Genomic DNA, 18,333 nt, shown 5'->3' with positions numbered 1-18,333 from the left:
AAGCTTGGCACACCTGTATTTGGGGAGTTTCTCCCATTCTCTGTAGATCCTTTCAAGCTCTGTCAGTTTGGATGGGGAGCGTCGCTGTACAGATATTTTCAGATCTCTCCAGAGATGTTTGATCGGGTTCAAGTCCGGGCTCTGGCTTGGCCACAAGTACATTGACACTTGTCCCGAAGCCACTCCTGCGTTTTCTTGGCTGTGTGCTTAGGGTTGTTGTCCTGTTGGAAAGTGAACCTTCGCGCCCAGTCTGAGGTCCTGAGTGCTCTGGAGCAGGTTTCAATCAAGGTTCTCTGTACTTTTCTCCGTTTATTTTTCCCCTAAATCCTGACTAGTCTCCCAGTCCCTGCCACAGACCAGAGAATCTTGTTTCTCATGGTCTGAGAGTCTTTAGGTGCCTTTTGGAAAACTCCAAGCAGGCTGTCATGTGCCTTTTTATTGGCTTATGTCTGGCCACTCTACTATAAAGGCCTGATTGGTGGAGTGCTGCAGAGTTAGTTGTCCATCTGGAAGGTTCTCCCATCTCCACAGACTTTGGAGCTCTGTCAGAGTGACCATCGGGTTCTTGGTCACCTCCCTGACCAAGGCCTTTCTCTCCCGATTGCTCAGTTTGGCCAGGCGGCCAGCTCTAGGAAGAGTCTTGGTGGCTCCAAACTTCTTCCATTTAAGATTGATGGAGGCCACTGTGTTCTTGGGGACCTTCAATTCTGCAGAGATGTTTTGGTACCCTTCCCCAGATCTCTGCTTTGACACAATCCTGTCTCGGGGCTCTAACGGACAATTCCTTCGACCTTATGGCTTTGTTTTTACTCTGACATGCACTGTCAACTGTGGGACCTTGTATAGACAGGTGTGTGCCTTTCCATATAATGTCAAATGAATTGAATTTAACACAGGTAGACTCCAATCAAGTTGTAGACACATTGTAAAAACCTCTTAAGGATCCGCCCCCTTTTTTCAATTTTTGCCTAAATCGACATACCCATATCTAACTGCCTGTAGCTCAGGACCTGAAGCATGGATGTGCATATTCTTGATACCATTTGAAAGGAAACACTGTGATTTGTGGAAATGTTAAATTAATGTAGCAGAATAACACATTAGATCTGGTAAAAGATAATATAAAGAAAATACATGCGTTTTTTTGTATATATTTTTTGTACCATCTTTGAAATGCAAGAGTAAGGCCATAATGTATTATTCCAGCCCAGGCACAATTTAGATTTTGGCAACTATATGTGTGAAGTTTTAGACTGATTCAATGAACCATTGAATTTATTTTCAAAATGTTGTGTCAAGACTGCCCAAATGTGCCTAATTGGTTTATTAATACATTTAAGTTCATGACTGTGCATTCTAAAACAATAGCATGGTATTATTTCACTGTAATAGCTACTGCAAATTGGACAGTGCAGTTAGATGAACAAGAAGTTAAGCTTTCTGCCAGTATCAGATGTGTCTATGTCCTGGGAAATTTTCTTGTTACTTACAACCTCATGCTAATCACATTAGCCTACGTTAGCTCAACTGTCCTGCGGGGGACCCACCGATCCTGTAGAAGTTAAATCGGTAGTGCACGGTGAGTTGTGGCTCTAAAAGGTTCTCAGGCCGAGAAACAGCCTCGTCCATTTGCACTATCTTCAATTAATTTAACGTTGCGAAAATGACAACATTTCATAAGTCCCAGAATCACCGGTGCCCACTTGACCGTAGTTCGCTCCGTCTGACCGCAGCGACCGTGCAATTAGTAGGCCCGAAATGAAGCCTGACAAGTAGTTATTTACGGCCTCTGGATCACACAGACGCTGTTTTCGACTGGGGTCATCGGGGGGGGGGGTTGGGGTGGATAAGCCACAGAGTTATTCTAGCTGCGCTCGCCGGTTCATGTAGTTTGACACATCCAAGTTTCTCCCTAAGGATAACATGGGTTTACAGGTTATTCTCTAACTCTGCTTCTGTGCAGGCAATTTTCAAAATGTCTTTGCCACGTGTGCAGGGTCACATGTACCTCTACAGATATCAACATGAAAAGATTGAATAGTCCCCTTCATATCCTAAAGGGGAAGTATGCATTTTACCATCAAATAGGGCTGAAATCAACAAATGGGCAGGCTGAACATATGGCATCACCATAGTCTCTAGGCCGTGCCGAGTTCAACGAGGTGCTCCAATTGACCGTAGCTCACTCAGTCTGACCTCAGTGACCGTGCAAAAAAAGTAGCCCCAAAATGAAGCCTGACCTAAATTTGAGGTGCTTTTGGGTTATAGTGGCAGAACCGTTGAGGCTGGAAATACAATTCAACCACAGGAATGTTCCTAAGGTCCGCCCAATCTGTGCAAGCCTAACCTTGACCATGTGGAATTAACCCTTAACAGTGAAAACAGGGAGTATTTCTTCTAACAGTTGACCTTGATATCTCTCCCCATAGCAATACATTGCATGCTCCCCTAACTTCAACCTGATGCCCATGTGGATTATGGTTGCCATATCAAACTGTCTTCAATGACAACCCATCAGGCCACTCTAAGGATTACCTGTGTTGATTTTGATTTCACTCCCAGCAGTTAGTGAAAAACACTGCATTCAACCCTCTGTAAATCAGTCAGTTCTTAACGTAAAGACTTGACACTCAGGATTCTGTATAAGGGTGTCCCAATGAGGATATGTTTACTCTCAGCTTCCTGTGACAACCGGAAGTGCCTTACATTTGGGTCATAGGGGCAGTGTCTATTTCCAATAAGTTTAAACAGTGATTTACCATCACCAAATGGACAGGCTAAAATCAACACCAACGAGCGATTGAGAGGAACCACTATCACTGCTCGGCCGTCCCGAGTTGAACGAGCCAGTCAATTGGGTATTTCAGCAATATATTAGAGCATTTCTAATTTGTGATGGTAAATGCCCATTGTAATGTATTGTTAATGGACAGTGTACATTTCCAATACATTTAATTAGTGATTTAACATCACCAAATGGACAGGATGACATCAACACCAACAAGCGATGGAGAGGAACCACTGTCACTGCTAGGCCATCCCGAGTTCAGCGAACCAGACAATTGGGCATTTAAGCAATATATTAGAGCATGTTCAATTCATGATGGTAAATTCCCATTTTAATGTATTGCTAATGGACAGTATCCAATGCATATAATACATTGCCAGTCTTAACATGTTATACTGCAGTTGGACAGTGTCCATTGCCAATATATTGCTATTGGATAGTGTCCATTACACATGCTATATTGTCAGTGTGAACATGCTCTTCTGCAAGTTGACAGTGTTCCATTGTCAATGTATATCCATAAGGATGTTGAATCAACACCAATGACAAATTCTGACTTTCTATGATCAAACATGACAAATATACCTTCTAGGTTGATTCAAGGCTTAACATAGTGATATATCATTTGGTCAGTATATAGGCCAGCTCGACGTTATATATGCCATTTGTACATGGTTCACTGACTTTTGGGTTCAGAACCCAACTTCCTATGATCGTATATGGCAAATGGACAAAACATAGGCCTTATGACAACTCGCATAAAATAAGACATCTATGTCCATATGATTCCTATATATGTATAAATGACAAAAATATAAACACTTTTTACAAGGTTTTAATATTTTGTAAAATGTTGAAGATTTCACCCTTGAGACCTGACTTTCAGGTGGAGCTAAACCACCTTTTGGATTTTTGGTTTATAACACCCGGCATTTGACATGTTCCACTTGCAATATACACTGCTCAAAAAAATAAAGGGAACATTAAAATAACACATCCTAGATCTGAATGAATGAAATAATTTTATTAAATACTTTTTTCTTTACATAGTTGAATGTGCTGACAACAAAATCACACAAAAATAATCAATGGAAATCCAATTTATCAACCCATGGAGGTCTGGATTTGGAGTCACACTCAAAATTAAAGTGGAAAACCACACTACAGGCTGATCCAACTTTGATGTAATGTCCTTAAAACAAGTCAAAATGAGGCTCAGTAGTGTGTGTGTGTGTGTGTGTGTGTGCGTGTGTGTGTGTGGCCTCCACGTGCCTGTATGACCTCCCTACAACGCCTGGGCATGCCCCTGATGAGGTGGCGGATGGTCTCCTGAGGGATCCCAGACCTGGACTAAAGCATCCGCCAACTCCTGGACAGTCTGTGGTGCAACGTGGCGTTGGTGGATGGAGCGAGACATGATGTCCCAGATGTGCTCAATTGGATTCAGGTCTGGGGAACGGGCGGGCCAGTCCATAGCATCAATGCGTTCCTCTTGCAGGAACTGCTGACACACTCCAGCCACATGAGGTCTAGCATTGTCTTGCATTAGGAGGAACCCAGGGCCAACCGCACCAGCATATGGTCTCACAAGGGGTCTGAGGATCTCATCTCATTACCTAATGGCAGTCAGGCTACCTCTGGCGAGCACATGGAGGGCTGTGCGGCCCCCCAAAGAAATGCCACCCCACACCATGACTGACCCACCGCCAAACCGGTCATGCTGGAGGATGTTGCAGGCAGCAGAACGTTCTCCACGGCGTCTCCAGACTGTCACGTCTGTCACATGTGCTCAGTGTGAACCTGCTTTCATCTGTGAAGAGCACAGGGCGCCAGTGGCGAATTTGCCAATCTTGGTGTTCTCTGGCAAATGCCAAACGTCCTGCACGGTGTTGGGCTGTAAGCACAACCCCCACCTGTGGACGTCGGGCCCTCATACCATCCTCATGGAGTCTGTTTCTGACCGTTTGAGCAGACACATGCACATTTATGGCCTGCTGGCGGTCATTTTGCAGGGCTCTGGCAGTGCTCCTCCTGCTGCTGGGTTGTTGTCGTCCTACGGCCTCCTCCACGTCTCCTGATGTACTGGCCTGTCTCCTGGTAGCGCCTCCATGCTCTGGACACTACGCTGACAGACACAGCGAACCTTCTTGCCACAGCTGCACTACCTGAGCCACTTGTGTGGGTTGTAGACTCCGTCTCATGCTACCACTAGAGTGAAAGCACCGCCAGCATTAAAAAGTGACCAAAACATCAGCCAGGAAGCATAGGAACTGAGAAGTGGTCTGTGGTCCCCACCTGCAGAACCACTCCTTTATTGGGGGTGTCTTGCTAATTGCCTATAATTTCCACCTGTTGTCTATTCCATTTGCACAACAGCATGTGAAATGTATTGTCAATCAGTGTTGCTTCCTAAGTGGACAGTTTGATTTCACAGAAGTGTGATTGACTTGGAGTTACATTGTGTTGTTTAAGTGTTCCCTTTTTTTTGAGCAGTATATTTTTGACCAACAGCAGCCCAATTGAGTGGTATTTGCGATTGTGTATATGGTTGGCCCAATGCCAATAAGATCCCATTCATTTTTGTCCTTTTCATGGGGGTCTTCCCTTAGAAGCCTTCAGTAGAATAGGGATATCTAAACTCTTAATATAACACCATGTCTGTGTGTCCTGGCTTATAGACCACCTCCCATACCTCAGATGGCACGTCAGCCCAACCGCACACTACGTCCACCCGGCAGCAGCACCACTCAGAGTAGCAGTGACATCCATGGGAAAACCCACGTCTGGGTCAGTGCCCGCCATGGAGATCTCTCTGACTGGGGCCCCTACTCAGGTGGGCAACATTGTATACATTCAGCATTGAGCGGTTTTACTCTCAGCATTGAGCGGTTTTACTCTCAGCATTGAGCGGTTTTACTCTCAGCATTGAGCGGTTTTACTCTCCCATACCTTTACTCTCCCATATTTGAAATTTATTCTGAATGTTAATAAATATTTCTCAATTATGATTTAAAAGAAATATTAACCTTCCTATCTTAACACACTTAAAACCCCTCAGGTTTCAGCTCTGACGAGGATACGTCGCCACCTAAACAGAACAAGACCAGGTTTGCCCACAGGAACCAGCCCCACCTGCGCTTTGAGATCACCAGCGACGACGGCTTCCATGTACAGGCAGACAGCATAGAGGGTAAGAATCTCAGCCTAACTACAGAAACAGTAGCTATAACTTATATAGTTTAAGCTATACAGTGCCTTGCAAAAGTATTAATCCCCCTTGGCGTTTTTCCTATTTTGTTGCATTACAACCTGTAATTTAAATTTATTTTTATTTGTATTTCATGTAATGGACATACACAAAATAGTCCAAATTGGTGAAGTGAAATAAAAAAAAAAATGTACTACTTTCAAAATATTCAAAAGTGGTGCGTGCATATGTAACTGGTGCAACCAATTACCTTCAGAAGTCACCTAATTAGTTAGATTGCACACAGGTGGACTTGAAGTGTCGCATGATCTCGGTGTATATATACACCTGTTCTGAAAGGCCCCAGAGTCTGCACCACTAAGCAAGGGGCACCATGAAGACCAAGGAGCTCTCCAAACAGGTCAGGGACAAAGTTGTGGAGAAGTACAGATCAGGGTTGGGTTATAAAAAAATATCCAAAACTTTGAACATCCCACGGAACACCATTTAAATCATTATTAAAAAAAATGAAAGAATATGGCACCACAACTAACCTGCCAAGAGAGGGCCGCCCACCAAAACACATGGACCGGGCAAGAAGGGCATTAATCAGAGGCAACAAAGAGACCAAAGATAACCCTGAAGAGTGGCCAGAAAAAAAAAAAACATTGCTTAACCACCTACTCAACAGCCAGTTGAATCCCGTGGCGCATTATTCAAATACCTTAGAAATGCTGTTACTTCAATTTCTCAAACATATGACTATTTTACACCATTTTAAAGACAAGACTCTCGTTAATCTAACCACACTGTCCGATTTCAAAAAGGCTTTACAACGAAAGCAAAACATTAGATTATGTCAGCAGAGTACCCAGCCAGAAATAATCAGACACCCATTTTTCAAGCTAGCATATAATGTCACATAAACCCAAACCACAGCTAAATGCAGCACTAACCTTTGATCTTCATCAGATGACAAGCCTAGGACATTATGTTATACAATACATGCATGTTTTGTTCAATCAAGTTCATATTTATATCAAAAAACAGCTTTTTACATTAGCATGTGACGTTCAGAACTAGCATACCCCCCGCAAACTTCCGGTGAATTTACTAAATTACTCACGATAAACGTTCACAAAAAGCATAACAATTATTTTAACAATTATAGATACAGAACTCCTCTATGCACTCGCTATGTCCGATTTTAAAATAGCTTTTCGGTGAAAGCACATTTTGCAATATTCTGAGTAGATAGCCCGGCATCACAGGGCTAGCTATTTAGACACCCAGCAAGTTTAGCACTCATCAAAGTCAGATTTACTTTAAGAAAAATGTTATTACCTTTGCTGTTCTTCGTCAGAATGCACTCCCAGGACTTCTACTTTAATAACAAATGTTGGTTTGGTTCAAAATAATCCATAGTTATGTTCAAATATCCTCTGTTTTGTTCGTGCGTTCAAGACACTATCCGAATGGTAAAGAAGGGTGACGCGCACGACGCATTTCGTGACAAAAAAATTCTAAATATTCCATTACCGTACTTCGAAGCATGTCAACCGCTGTTTAAAATCAATTTTTATGCCATTTTTCTCGTAAAAAAGCGATAATATTCCGACCGGGAAAGCGTGTTTACGTTCAAAGAGAGAAAATAAAAACATGGGATCCCCTCGTGCACGAGCCTCAGTCTGATGGTACTCTGACCGGCCACTATCCAAACGCGCTAATGTTTTTCAGCCAGAGGCTGGAATTACATCATTCAGCTTTTTCCCGGGTTCTGAGAGCCTATGGGTGCCGTAGGAAGTGTCACGTTACAGCAAAGATCCTCAGTTTTCAATAAACAGAACCAAGAAGAACAAGGGGTTAACCTCTCTAGGGTAGGGGGCAGTATTTTCACGGCCGGATGAAAAACGTACCCAAATTAAATGGCCTACTACTCGGGCCCAGGAACAGGAATATGCATATTATTAGTAGATTTGGATAGAAAACACTCTGAAGTTTCTAAAACTGTTTGAATGATGTCTGTGAGTATAACAGAACTCATATGGCAGGCAAAAACCTGAATAATCTAACCAGGAGGGTGAGAATTCTGGTGCTTGTAGTCCTTTCAAGTCATTGCCAATGGACCACACAGTGAGTTAGGGTTTTGCAGTTCCTAAGGCTTCCACAAGATGTCAACAGTCTTTAGAAAGTTGTTTGAGGCGTCTATGATGAACAGAGACCGAACAAGAAGGCTGGGAAGTTGTAGACCCATCAGTTCATTGGCGCGCGTTCATGTGAGAAGGGACCTGTGTTCCAAAACGTTTTTCAAGACACAGGAACCGTCCGGTTGGAATATTACTGAAGTTTCACGTTCAAAAGGCCCTAAAGATTGATGCTTTACAACGTTTGACATGTTTGAACGAACGTAAATAGATTTTTTTTTTTACTTTTCTTTTCGTCGTGCTTCCTACGTTTGGAGTAGCTGAATTGAACGTGTGAACAACAAGGCGCTATTTGGACATAAATTATGGATTTTATCGAACAAAACATTTATTCTGGACCTGGGATCCCTGGGAGTGCCTTCTGATGAAGATCATCAAAGGTAAGGGAATATTTCTAATGCAATTTATGATTTTAGATGACTCCAAAATGGTGCCTATCTGTATTGTCTAGTGTATTTTTCTGAGCGCAGTACTCAGATTTTTCAAAGTGTGCTTTCCCAGTAAAGTCATTTTGAAATCTTTCACAGCGTTAGCATAAAGGAGATGTTCATCTATAATTATTTGAATGACCGTTTAATATTTTATCAACGTTTATGACGAGTATTTCTGTAAATTTTAGCGCTGCTTGGAGGCAAAATATTTTCTTAATGTCATGCGCCGATGTAAAATTCTGTTTTTAGATATAAATATGAACTTGATCGAACAAAAAATGCATGTATTGTGTAACATGATGTCCTAGGAGTGTCATCTGATGAAGATCGTCAAAGGTTAGTGCTGCATTTAGCTTTGTTTTGGGTATTTGTGATGCATGCTAGTTGCTTGGAAAATGGCTGTGTGGTTATTTGTGTCTATGTACTCTCCTAACATAATCTGTTTTGCTTTCGCTGTAAAGCTTTTTGGAAATCGAACAACGTGGTTCAATTCAGGAGAAGTGCATCTATAAAATGGTGTAAAATAGTCCTATGTTTGAGAACTTTGAATTATGACATTTTGTGGTTTTAAATTTGGCGCTCTGATTTTTCCACTGGCTGTTGAATAGTGTGGGACGATTGCGTCCCACCTCCCCTAGAGAGGTTAAAGAAAAAAATAAGCAAACACGTTTGGTGTTCCCCAAGGCATGTGGAAGACTCCCCAAACATATGGAAGAAGGTACTCTGGTCAGATGAGACTAAAATTGATAATTTTGGCCATCAAGGAAAACGCTATGTCTGGCGCAAACCCAACACCTCTCATCACCCTGAGAACACCATCCCCACAGTGAAGCATGGTGGTGGCAGCATCATGCTGTGGGGATGTTTTTCATCGGCAGGGACTGGGGAAACTAGTCAGAATTGAAGGAATGATGGATGTCGCTAAATACAAGGAAATTCTTGAGGGAAACCTGTTTCAGTCTTCCAGAGATTTGAGACTGGCACGGAGGTTCACCTTCCAGCAGGACAATGACCCTAAGCATACTGCTAAAGCAACACTCGAATGGTTTAAGGGGAAACATTTAAATGTCTTGTAATGGCCTAGTCAAAGCCCAGACCTCAATCCAATTGAGAATCTGTGGTATGACTTAAAAATTGCTGTACACCAGCGGAACCCATCCAACTTGAAAGAGCTGGAGCAGTTTTGCCTTGAAGAATGGGCAAAAGTCCCAGTGGTTAGACGTGCCAAGCTTATAGAGACATACCCCAAGAGACTTGCAGCTGTAATTGTTAACTCGAAATGACACAACGACAAGGTTCCAGTTTAACAAAGTTTACTATACTGTATGAACACACTACAAGGTAGCCATTACACTCACGGCTAGGTCCATCCACGAACTAACTTCCTGCGCAGCCGCACTCTTGACTGAGTGATAGCCTCGTAATAACAGAAATATAGGGATACTTAAAACATGAACTTAACAATCTCCCCCTTTTCTTTAAAGGCAAATTAAACATCAACAACATAATTAAATGTCCAAGTATTATTTAAGTTCCCCATTACAAATGGGTTGTGTGACAGTTTTTATTTGTATTACTCAAGCTGCCACTTTCCATTACTGAGAGCCTGTAGGAGCACAAGACCGGATGCTCCTTTTTTAGTCAGACAGTCAGCAAGCTGTTCCTTTGTGGTCGACCACAGAATCCGCTGGATTCTCTGTGCTTGAATAAGTTCCTTGATGCTGCTAATCTCAAGACGAAGTCTTTTCTCTGTGACGATTATATGTCCACCTTGTGTGCCTCCATCTGTAAGGTTCCCTAGCGAAGCATCACTGAAGACAACTAGTTTCAAAGAGTCATCTTTTCCAACATGCTGAAACTTTAAAGTCACTTGTTGTGATTTCAGTTTACGAACAACTTTGTTTGCCTCATGAATGGTTTGTACAGTGGCGTGTTTTGTGTTAGATGCCAAGTTGCAACCATCAAACATTACATCAGGTCTACTCTGTCTAGCAACCCATAAAATGTGTCCTATCTTTGACCTCAATTGATCAGCTTCAATTCCACATAGAGGGGAATTCCTTTGTACGGCTCTTGAAGAATCCATGTGAATGGGTTGAAGATTCTTGATATAGCTCTCCTGTTGCATCAGTATTGTCCCATCAACTGTAATAAACTCTATGCCAACATAACAAAAATTATCATGCTCCTCACGGCCAACCTGGAAAACAGATTTGAGGTTTGGAATCACAGTTGTAGCAAAGGTCTGTGAGCCACCCCAGATGAAGTCATCAACATGACAGGCAAGTACTCCAGTCACACTGCAGTCTTGATCAAGCCAATAGAAGACTGCAGGATCCACTTGTGACAGTTTTCCACCTGTATTCAGCATTGTTGCCTTGACTTTGTTGTACCAGTAGAGTGATGCATCTGCCAGTCCATACAAGCACTTGTTTAGTTTCCACAGTGTTCCTTCGCATTTAGCTTCAGGCGGAGGTCGGATGTGAATGTCCCTTGACAGCTCTGTTCCCTGCAAAAATGCAGATTTGATGTCTATGGAATTAAGTTTCCATTTTTTCTGGCAGATCACGGACATCAGCAATCTGAGTGACTCTGAGGCGCATGTCGGTGAGTCTTTTGGGAGTTGTTTAGCAGCCAGCTACTCAAAACCTCTAGCCACTAGACGTGCTTTAGGCACTATTCCAGTTAAGGACTCTAAGGGTACACACCCACCTTGTTGAGACACATTTTTGGCCAATGTCTGTAACTTCCTCAAACACTCCATTTTTCCTCCAATTACTGAGCTCATCTAGCTTAGCTGAGTCAAATGACACGTCCTTTGTTTCAAGTACATCATCATTTTGAATGTCATTCTGTTTTTCTCGATTTTCCATTGGTTCAATTCTGAGATGATCTACAAGTGACAGGTCAGCTGACCCTGTTGTACCAGAAAGTGTAACTGGTTCAGAGTACTGCAAGTTGTACCAGTTCTGGTGTTTTCCTTTGGCTTTTCCTGCTCGTCCAATGACGGTTGCTGTATGTGGAATACCACTTTCTCTGTCCATGTATTTAACAGTTTGTCCAGTTTTCAGATTGGAACATCCATGTTGTCTTAACACATGTGGCTGTTGTTGAATGTTTTCCTCATTTGAACGCTCAACAGTATTATCTGTGGCATGTTTGAAGGTCTCTGCTCCATTTCCTGTGTCAGTTTCAGTGTCCATATCATTGGATATGACATCTGGTAGGTTTGTGTCTGTTACTGTCTCCTTTTCATTAGGATGATTCTCAGCAACAGCCCCTCTATCTTGTTGATCATTTACTTTCCGCAATCTTGAGTGATGCACCCTGACAATGATGCCTCCGTGCCTCACAAATATCACCACACCATCTTGGCCAATGACTACTCCCGGTCCCTTCCACTCTTGACAGTCAACTCGTTTGTAGTACACTTTGTTTCCAGTTTCGTACTTCTCATCGGTGGGTCGTAGCTGTTTACGCAGAGCCCTGCGAATTCTTTCTGAGCACTCTGCTTCAGTGAACGCTTTTCTCGCTGCATGTAGTGCTGACAGGTGCTGTCCCACCCATGCACTCACACTGGTCCCTTCTAGTGCTGGTGGCTTGTCAACCAGTACAGAGGGAAGATTAGGGTTCTGCCCGAACACTAGTTGGTATGGGCTGTAACCATGAACATTGTGCATTGAGTTTTTTGCCATCAAAGCCCAATCTAGGGCTGTGTTCCAGTCACATCCATTGTCTTGCTTCACTTTCAGCATGATCTCTGTGAGTGTTTGATTATGTCTCTCCAGAAGTCCATTGCTCCATGGACTGTATGCAGCAGTTGTCTTTACTTCCATGTTGAATTTCTCTGCCATTTCTCTTATTTCATTATTATTGAATCCTCCTCCCATTGTCACTGTACAATTTCTGGGGAGGGCCATGCACACTTACCCAGGAATGCATGAAGTGCCTGACGATGTCACTGGGTTTCTTTGTATTCACAATGCTTCCAGCGCTGAAGCGTGTGAAGTGGTCGATTATGTGAAGGTACCACACACTTGGTGCTAACTCATGTAGATCTACAGCCACTGTTTCATTGTACTTGGAAGCTAGTGGCAAACCAACAGCTGGTTTGTGCTTAGGTTTACTGTATTTTTGACATGTCTCACAATTGTTAACTATCTGCTGTAGAATGGAAATACTCTCATCATCATTATTCCCTGAACTGCTGAGTAACTTCTGAAGTCTGTCAACTGTAGCATGTCCAAACTGTTTGTGAAGCTTTAACAATACTTTGTGTTTTTCTTTTGTGTTCATGTTCTCTGTGACTGTCAGAATCTCCATGTGCTCTGTGTCCGTCCGTATCTTATTTTTGCATGGACTCTGTGTGATGTCTTTGTCTAAAATGTTTACACAATAGTGGCCTGAGGTAGTAAGTTCAAGAGTCACTGGTTGTTAAAACATCACTGCCTTGTCATTTTCTATGTCTAGTACAGCCCCTGCCTTCTTGAGGGAAGCTTTGCTTAATAGTAAGGGGACATCTGTAGGGACCACCTCTGTTTCAATGTGACACTTAGTCTGACCAATTTTTGCTGGTATCTTAACTCTCTTGGTAGAATGGACAATTCTCCCATCTCCAAATTTGAAAGCTCTGTTGCTTGGTGTGTCAATCATATTTTGTACTTCTTTCATATTTAGTTCACTAACATAGCTATCAAGCCATTTTGCACCACACACTGTCCGTGTACATGCAGTATCAATCACCGCAGATCCTAAGGATTCAACTATAAAAATCTCAGTATCAGAAGCAGATTCATTTGAAAACAGTGTAATGTTACACTGCTCTATATCTGTGTTTACATTTTCCTCTGTTAGTTTAACTTGTTCATTTTTATGAGGACAGTCTTTAACCCAATGGTAAGTGCTTTGACAAACAGCACATTTTGATCTCCTTCCATATTTGTCCAGTGGATTTGTTCCGGGAAATGGCGCCCTCTTCAGGTTGTCTTGAGAACGTGACTTTTTGGCGCCTTTTCTCTACTGCTCAGTGTAATATGCTCCGTCACTCGCTTGCATTCCATCTGTTAACGGCGCGACAGACGTCTTTTCACCAAAAATTATTTTTAGTGCCGACTTCATTGATGCAAAAGTCAGTACAGTACAAGCAGTCAAAGCCAACTGTTTCTCCCTACCATCTAGACAGGCAGTATCTAGCAACTTGAAAGCTAACACTGCATCCGGGAGAACCATGTCGTACTTGCGCATCCTATTGTACCTTTGTTCGAAATCAATGATGTAGTCCGTCATTGCAACCGAAATATCTCTCGAAACACTGTCAACGTTTGAATATGCCTCGTAGGCACGGTCTTTCTCTTCTTTAAGAAATACAGAATCCAGTGCTCTGATCAAAGTTCCCATACCATCATCATTGTTCAAATCCTCAACGGATATTTCCAGTGCTGTATCTCTCGCTCTTCCCTCGAGCGATAATACCACCGCAAGTGCTTGCTTTTTCGCGTCCAGATTAGTAACTCGTGTCCAGATTCCAAGTTCATTTTTCCAACTTTCGTACGACCTCTTCTCGTCGAAGCGAGGTGGCACATTGTAGTTATTAGCCATCCTCTGCTACCAATGTTAACTCGAAATGACACAAAGACAAGGTTCCAGTTTAACAAAGTTTACTATACTGTATACTGTACATTACAAGGTAGCCATTACACTCACGGCTAGGTCCATCCACGAACTAACTTCCTGCGCAGCCGCACTCTTGACTGAGTGATAGCCCCGTAATAACAGAAATATAGGGATACTTAAAACATGAACTTAACAGTAATTGCTGCAAAAGGTGTCTCTAAAAAATATTGGGGGTGAATAGTTATGCACACTCAAGTTCTGTTTTTTGTCTTTCTTGTTTGTTTCACCCCCCCAAAAAATGTTGCATCTTCAAAGGGGTAGGCATGTTGTGTAAATCAAATGATACAACCCCCCCCCCCCCCCCCAAAAAAATACATTTTTATTCCAGGTTGTAAGGCAACAAAATAGGAAAAATGCCAAGGGGGTAAATACTTTCGCACGCCACTGTAGCTATTCCTGTTTGTATGTAAAAGCGTTTTCTATGCAGAATCTGTTGAACTGGCTTTTAAGTTCAGGACTAGGCTTAATGTGTGTCCACTAAACCGACCCTATGTAGTATAGCATTTTGTTATTTATATCCTCCTTTTTTCTCTCCTCTCGCTCCCTCAGTGGCGTGGCGAGCGGTGATCGACGGCGTCCTGGAGGCCCGAGCAGGGTTCCATCTGAAGGCGTTGCCCCTGGGCGGGGTGATCGGGGCGCGGGTTATGGGCCTACTCCACGATGCTGTCATCTTCCTACTGGAGCAGCTGCAGGGTGCCGCCAGCTGTAAACAACACCGCTTCCGCTTCCACCACTCCGACACCCCTGACGATGAGCTGCCCATCAACCCCAGCGGTTGCGCCCGCGCTGAGGTCTACTCGCGGTAAGAACCAAGCACTGATGTCTGTGGTTAAAATAGGCATGTTGATGTCTGAGCCATCTTGCTATAAGATCTCCATAACTTTCTCTTATTGGAATGTAGAGGCGATTCTCATTTTTAAGCTTATGTAATTGAATCTGAATTTCTATGTTGTAACCTGAATTCTACATCCCCAACATTTAGAACATTAAATTACTGTAGCTGTGACTAACTCCCTCTCTGCCTCTGTCCCCTCACAGGAAGTCAACCTTCGACATGTTCAACTTCTTGGCGTCTCAACACAGACAGCTGCCTGACATCATGTCGACGCCATGTGACGAGGAGGACGATGACGTCCTACTGAAATCTACCAGGTTAGACAACTCCACAATTACCATTGAGCTAATTAATGCTGTAATTTAATTGTATTTGTTTTTTTCTGAGAGAAATAAGTTCTAACCTACAGTATCCTCCATGTTCCCGTCTCATAGACGAGCCACCAGCACAGAGCTTCCCATGGCCATGCGCTTCAGGCACCTGGAGAAGACCTCCAAGGAAGCAGTGGGGGTTTACAGGTCACTAACAAACTTTTTAAATGTTCTAATATTATTATCATTACTTTGTTTTGTTGGGGGGAAAATACTTTTTACTTACTATTTTTCTCTTTCACTGTTTAAAAAAATAAATATTTTCCTTATCCTAGGTCTGAAATTCACGGACGTGGTCTGTTCTGCAAGAGGAACATTGAGGCAGGGGAGATGGTGATCGAGTACGCAGGCAATGTCATCCGTGCAGTTCTCACAGACAAGAGAGAGAAATACTATGACAGCAAGGTTGGTCAACAAAATCAACGGAGTGAATACTGTCTTATAAGCAATTAACAGAAACTGGTTGTGCTGCAGATGTTTAGGTTGAATACAAAGGAAAATACAGCAATGCATCTCATTCTAGAAAATACAGCAATGCATTTCATTTCAGAAAATACAGCTATGCAAAAAATACAGCTATGCATCTCATTTCATTCAATAACTAAATATATTTTAACATTTGCGATGATACATTTTAATCTGAGCACTTAGATTTTGAACATGCATTCATGATGTGTGGATTTTAGTGTTTCGTTGGTTGTGTATTTATTGTTTTTATAGCTAGCACAAAAAATGTCCCCTTTGGCGGATTAATAAAGTACTATCTCATCTTTGTCTTCTAAAACCCTCTCATCTCCTTGTCAGGGCATCGGCTGTTACATGTTCCGCATTGATGACTTTGATGTAGTTGACGCCACCATGCACGGCAATGCCGCCCGTTTCATCAACCACTCATGCGAGCCCAACTGCTACTCGCGCGTCATCCTCGTCGACAGCCACAAGCACATCGTCATCTTCGCCCTGCGTAAGATCTACCGCAGCGAGGAACTCACCTACGACTACAAGTTCCCCATCGAGGACGACAGCAGCAAGCTGCACTGCAACTGTGCCGCCAGGCGCTGCCGCCGCTTCCTCAACTAGAAAACCATCCTAACAAACAGACACCACATTGGAGTACTTGAATTCTTAGAGGGAGACTGGGAGACACAATGATGTGGTCATAAGGGTGGCGTTACCGATAAGTACTGATGAATCGGACCCTCCGCCGTAGATGGTTTAATTTAAAGACGGACTGATATGACGCTTTTTAATTTCAAAACAGACTGGTGGACATTTTGTGTATATATCCCAGAGCAGGTTTTCCTAAACTCGATGTCTACCGCTTACAGGCATCTATTCTAGGCCTGCAAAGAAACCCAGTTGATTCAGACCTCAGTACTTTAGGCCACTGGTGACATTACACCATCTCATGGGCCACTCGCTTGGTTTGTCTACGTTCTTCAATCAGTTGCCAATGGCCTCTGCCGAAAATGAAGCTAAATATTCCACAGTTCTGCTGCTTATCACTTAGACCAGAGGTGGGGTTGATTATGTACTTAATTTCAGTTTGTCATCATTCAGATTACTCTGTTTTAAGAGGAATTCCATGTTATTGTACTGTAGCTATGACAGTACAAGGCTACACTCGAGTCGGGGAGAAAACGATTTTAGCACCTTATTTTCAATGGCCATAAGCGTGAGCGTTGCTGTACATAAAATAAAAAAAGCCTGTTGTATTTTTTTTTTTTTTTTTTACTTTGACCCTAGCCACCTCCAGTATACATTTTAGAGCAGCTATATTTTAATTGCCCATGTCGATATTATGGAGGCCATTATAACAGAATGTGTCCCAAATGACACCCTGTTCCATACATAGTGCACTACTTTTGAACAGGGCCAATAGGGAATGGGGTGACATTTAGGACATGGCCAGAGCAGGTTCAGAGCAGGTTCAGGTTGTTGTTCCTTTTGTTGTACTTATATAAAGGTGCTGTTCAACTACCATAAAGGTTACTTTCACTTATGGTTTTAATAAAGGTAGACTCGTGACGTTGCTACGATCACCACTGCAGATATTGAGATGAGCGAGATGCAAGACTTCAATTTCACACAGTCACACACAGTATGTGCGTACGGGTTAGATTCACGCTGTTACAGCGTGGTAGCCAGGGCACAAAAACCGTGGAGACGTTGAGCCTCACGCTTCAACACTCTTAGTTGGAAATTGACCCACTATGCTGTTTACTTTCTGCAGCTCCGTCATATCGCTGAGTCTACCTTTTAAACTTGTTCTCCACTAATTTCTTTCCTGTACTTGAAATTAGAATTTAATTTCTGTGAAAACATATCTTGTTGCACCCCTCTAGGAAGAAATAATGAAAGATGTTTTTAGTCTGCCAGGTATACTTTTTTTCACTGTTGTTTTTGTGCCGTTTTGTTCTTGATTATCCAGACTTTAATACTAGGGAATGTAATCTGGTTTGAGGTGATAAAAACTGCTTTCATAAGTCAACTCCCTCCCTATCATTTTACAACCCAATTTGTATATGTATATTGGTATACATGTATAATCAAAATGCTAATAAAAAAAAAAGTGATGTTGTCAAATATTAACCTGGTTTATATTCGGTACTGAACACCCACTAATTTTAAACGGGCATGAAGCTTACAGTACAATACCTGGTCGAAGCCTATGCTCAAATTGTCGCCTTTATCTTCATCTGTGTGTTCCTCTTCTACTTACCTGACAGTGACCAATCCTCTCCCCTGTTTCTCACAGGTGTAGTGGCTCACCATGGCATAAACAAGAGAAGATAATGTTTGGGCTCTGTTGCAATAACTACTTCAGCCAGTGCTTGAGCTCTT

The 18,333-nt window shown here is 42.6% G+C and overlaps 1 protein-coding gene across 4 annotated transcripts in view; it reads left to right on the top strand.

Annotated features, from left to right (window-relative positions):
* Positions 1-18,333, top strand: part of LOC106570121 (histone-lysine N-methyltransferase 2B) — a 96,671-nt gene that overhangs the window by 77,927 nt on the left and 411 nt on the right. For all 4 annotated transcript variants that reach the window (XM_014142152.3, XM_014142151.3, XM_082961067.1 and 1 more), the window contains 7 exons: positions 5,467-5,621; positions 5,847-5,978; positions 14,833-15,085; positions 15,322-15,435; positions 15,553-15,636; positions 15,765-15,894; positions 16,294-18,333. The exon at positions 16,294-18,333 is cut by the window's right edge and continues 411 nt beyond it. In XM_014142152.3, the coding sequence (XP_013997627.3) occupies positions 5,467-5,621; positions 5,847-5,978; positions 14,833-15,085; positions 15,322-15,435; positions 15,553-15,636; positions 15,765-15,894; positions 16,294-16,569 (1,144 nt within the window). In that variant the 3' untranslated portion in view covers positions 16,570-18,333. The remainder of the gene's footprint in view (positions 1-5,466; positions 5,622-5,846; positions 5,979-14,832; positions 15,086-15,321; positions 15,436-15,552; positions 15,637-15,764; positions 15,895-16,293) is intronic.

This window comes from Salmo salar, chromosome 14 (genome assembly GCF_965601325.2).
Source record: "Salmo salar chromosome 14, fSalSal1, whole genome shotgun sequence".
In the NCBI taxonomy this organism is placed as follows: domain Eukaryota; kingdom Metazoa; phylum Chordata; class Actinopteri; order Salmoniformes; family Salmonidae; genus Salmo; species Salmo salar.
Note: the sequence above shows the minus strand (reverse complement) of the source record. Positions and strands in the feature narration are given on the sequence as shown.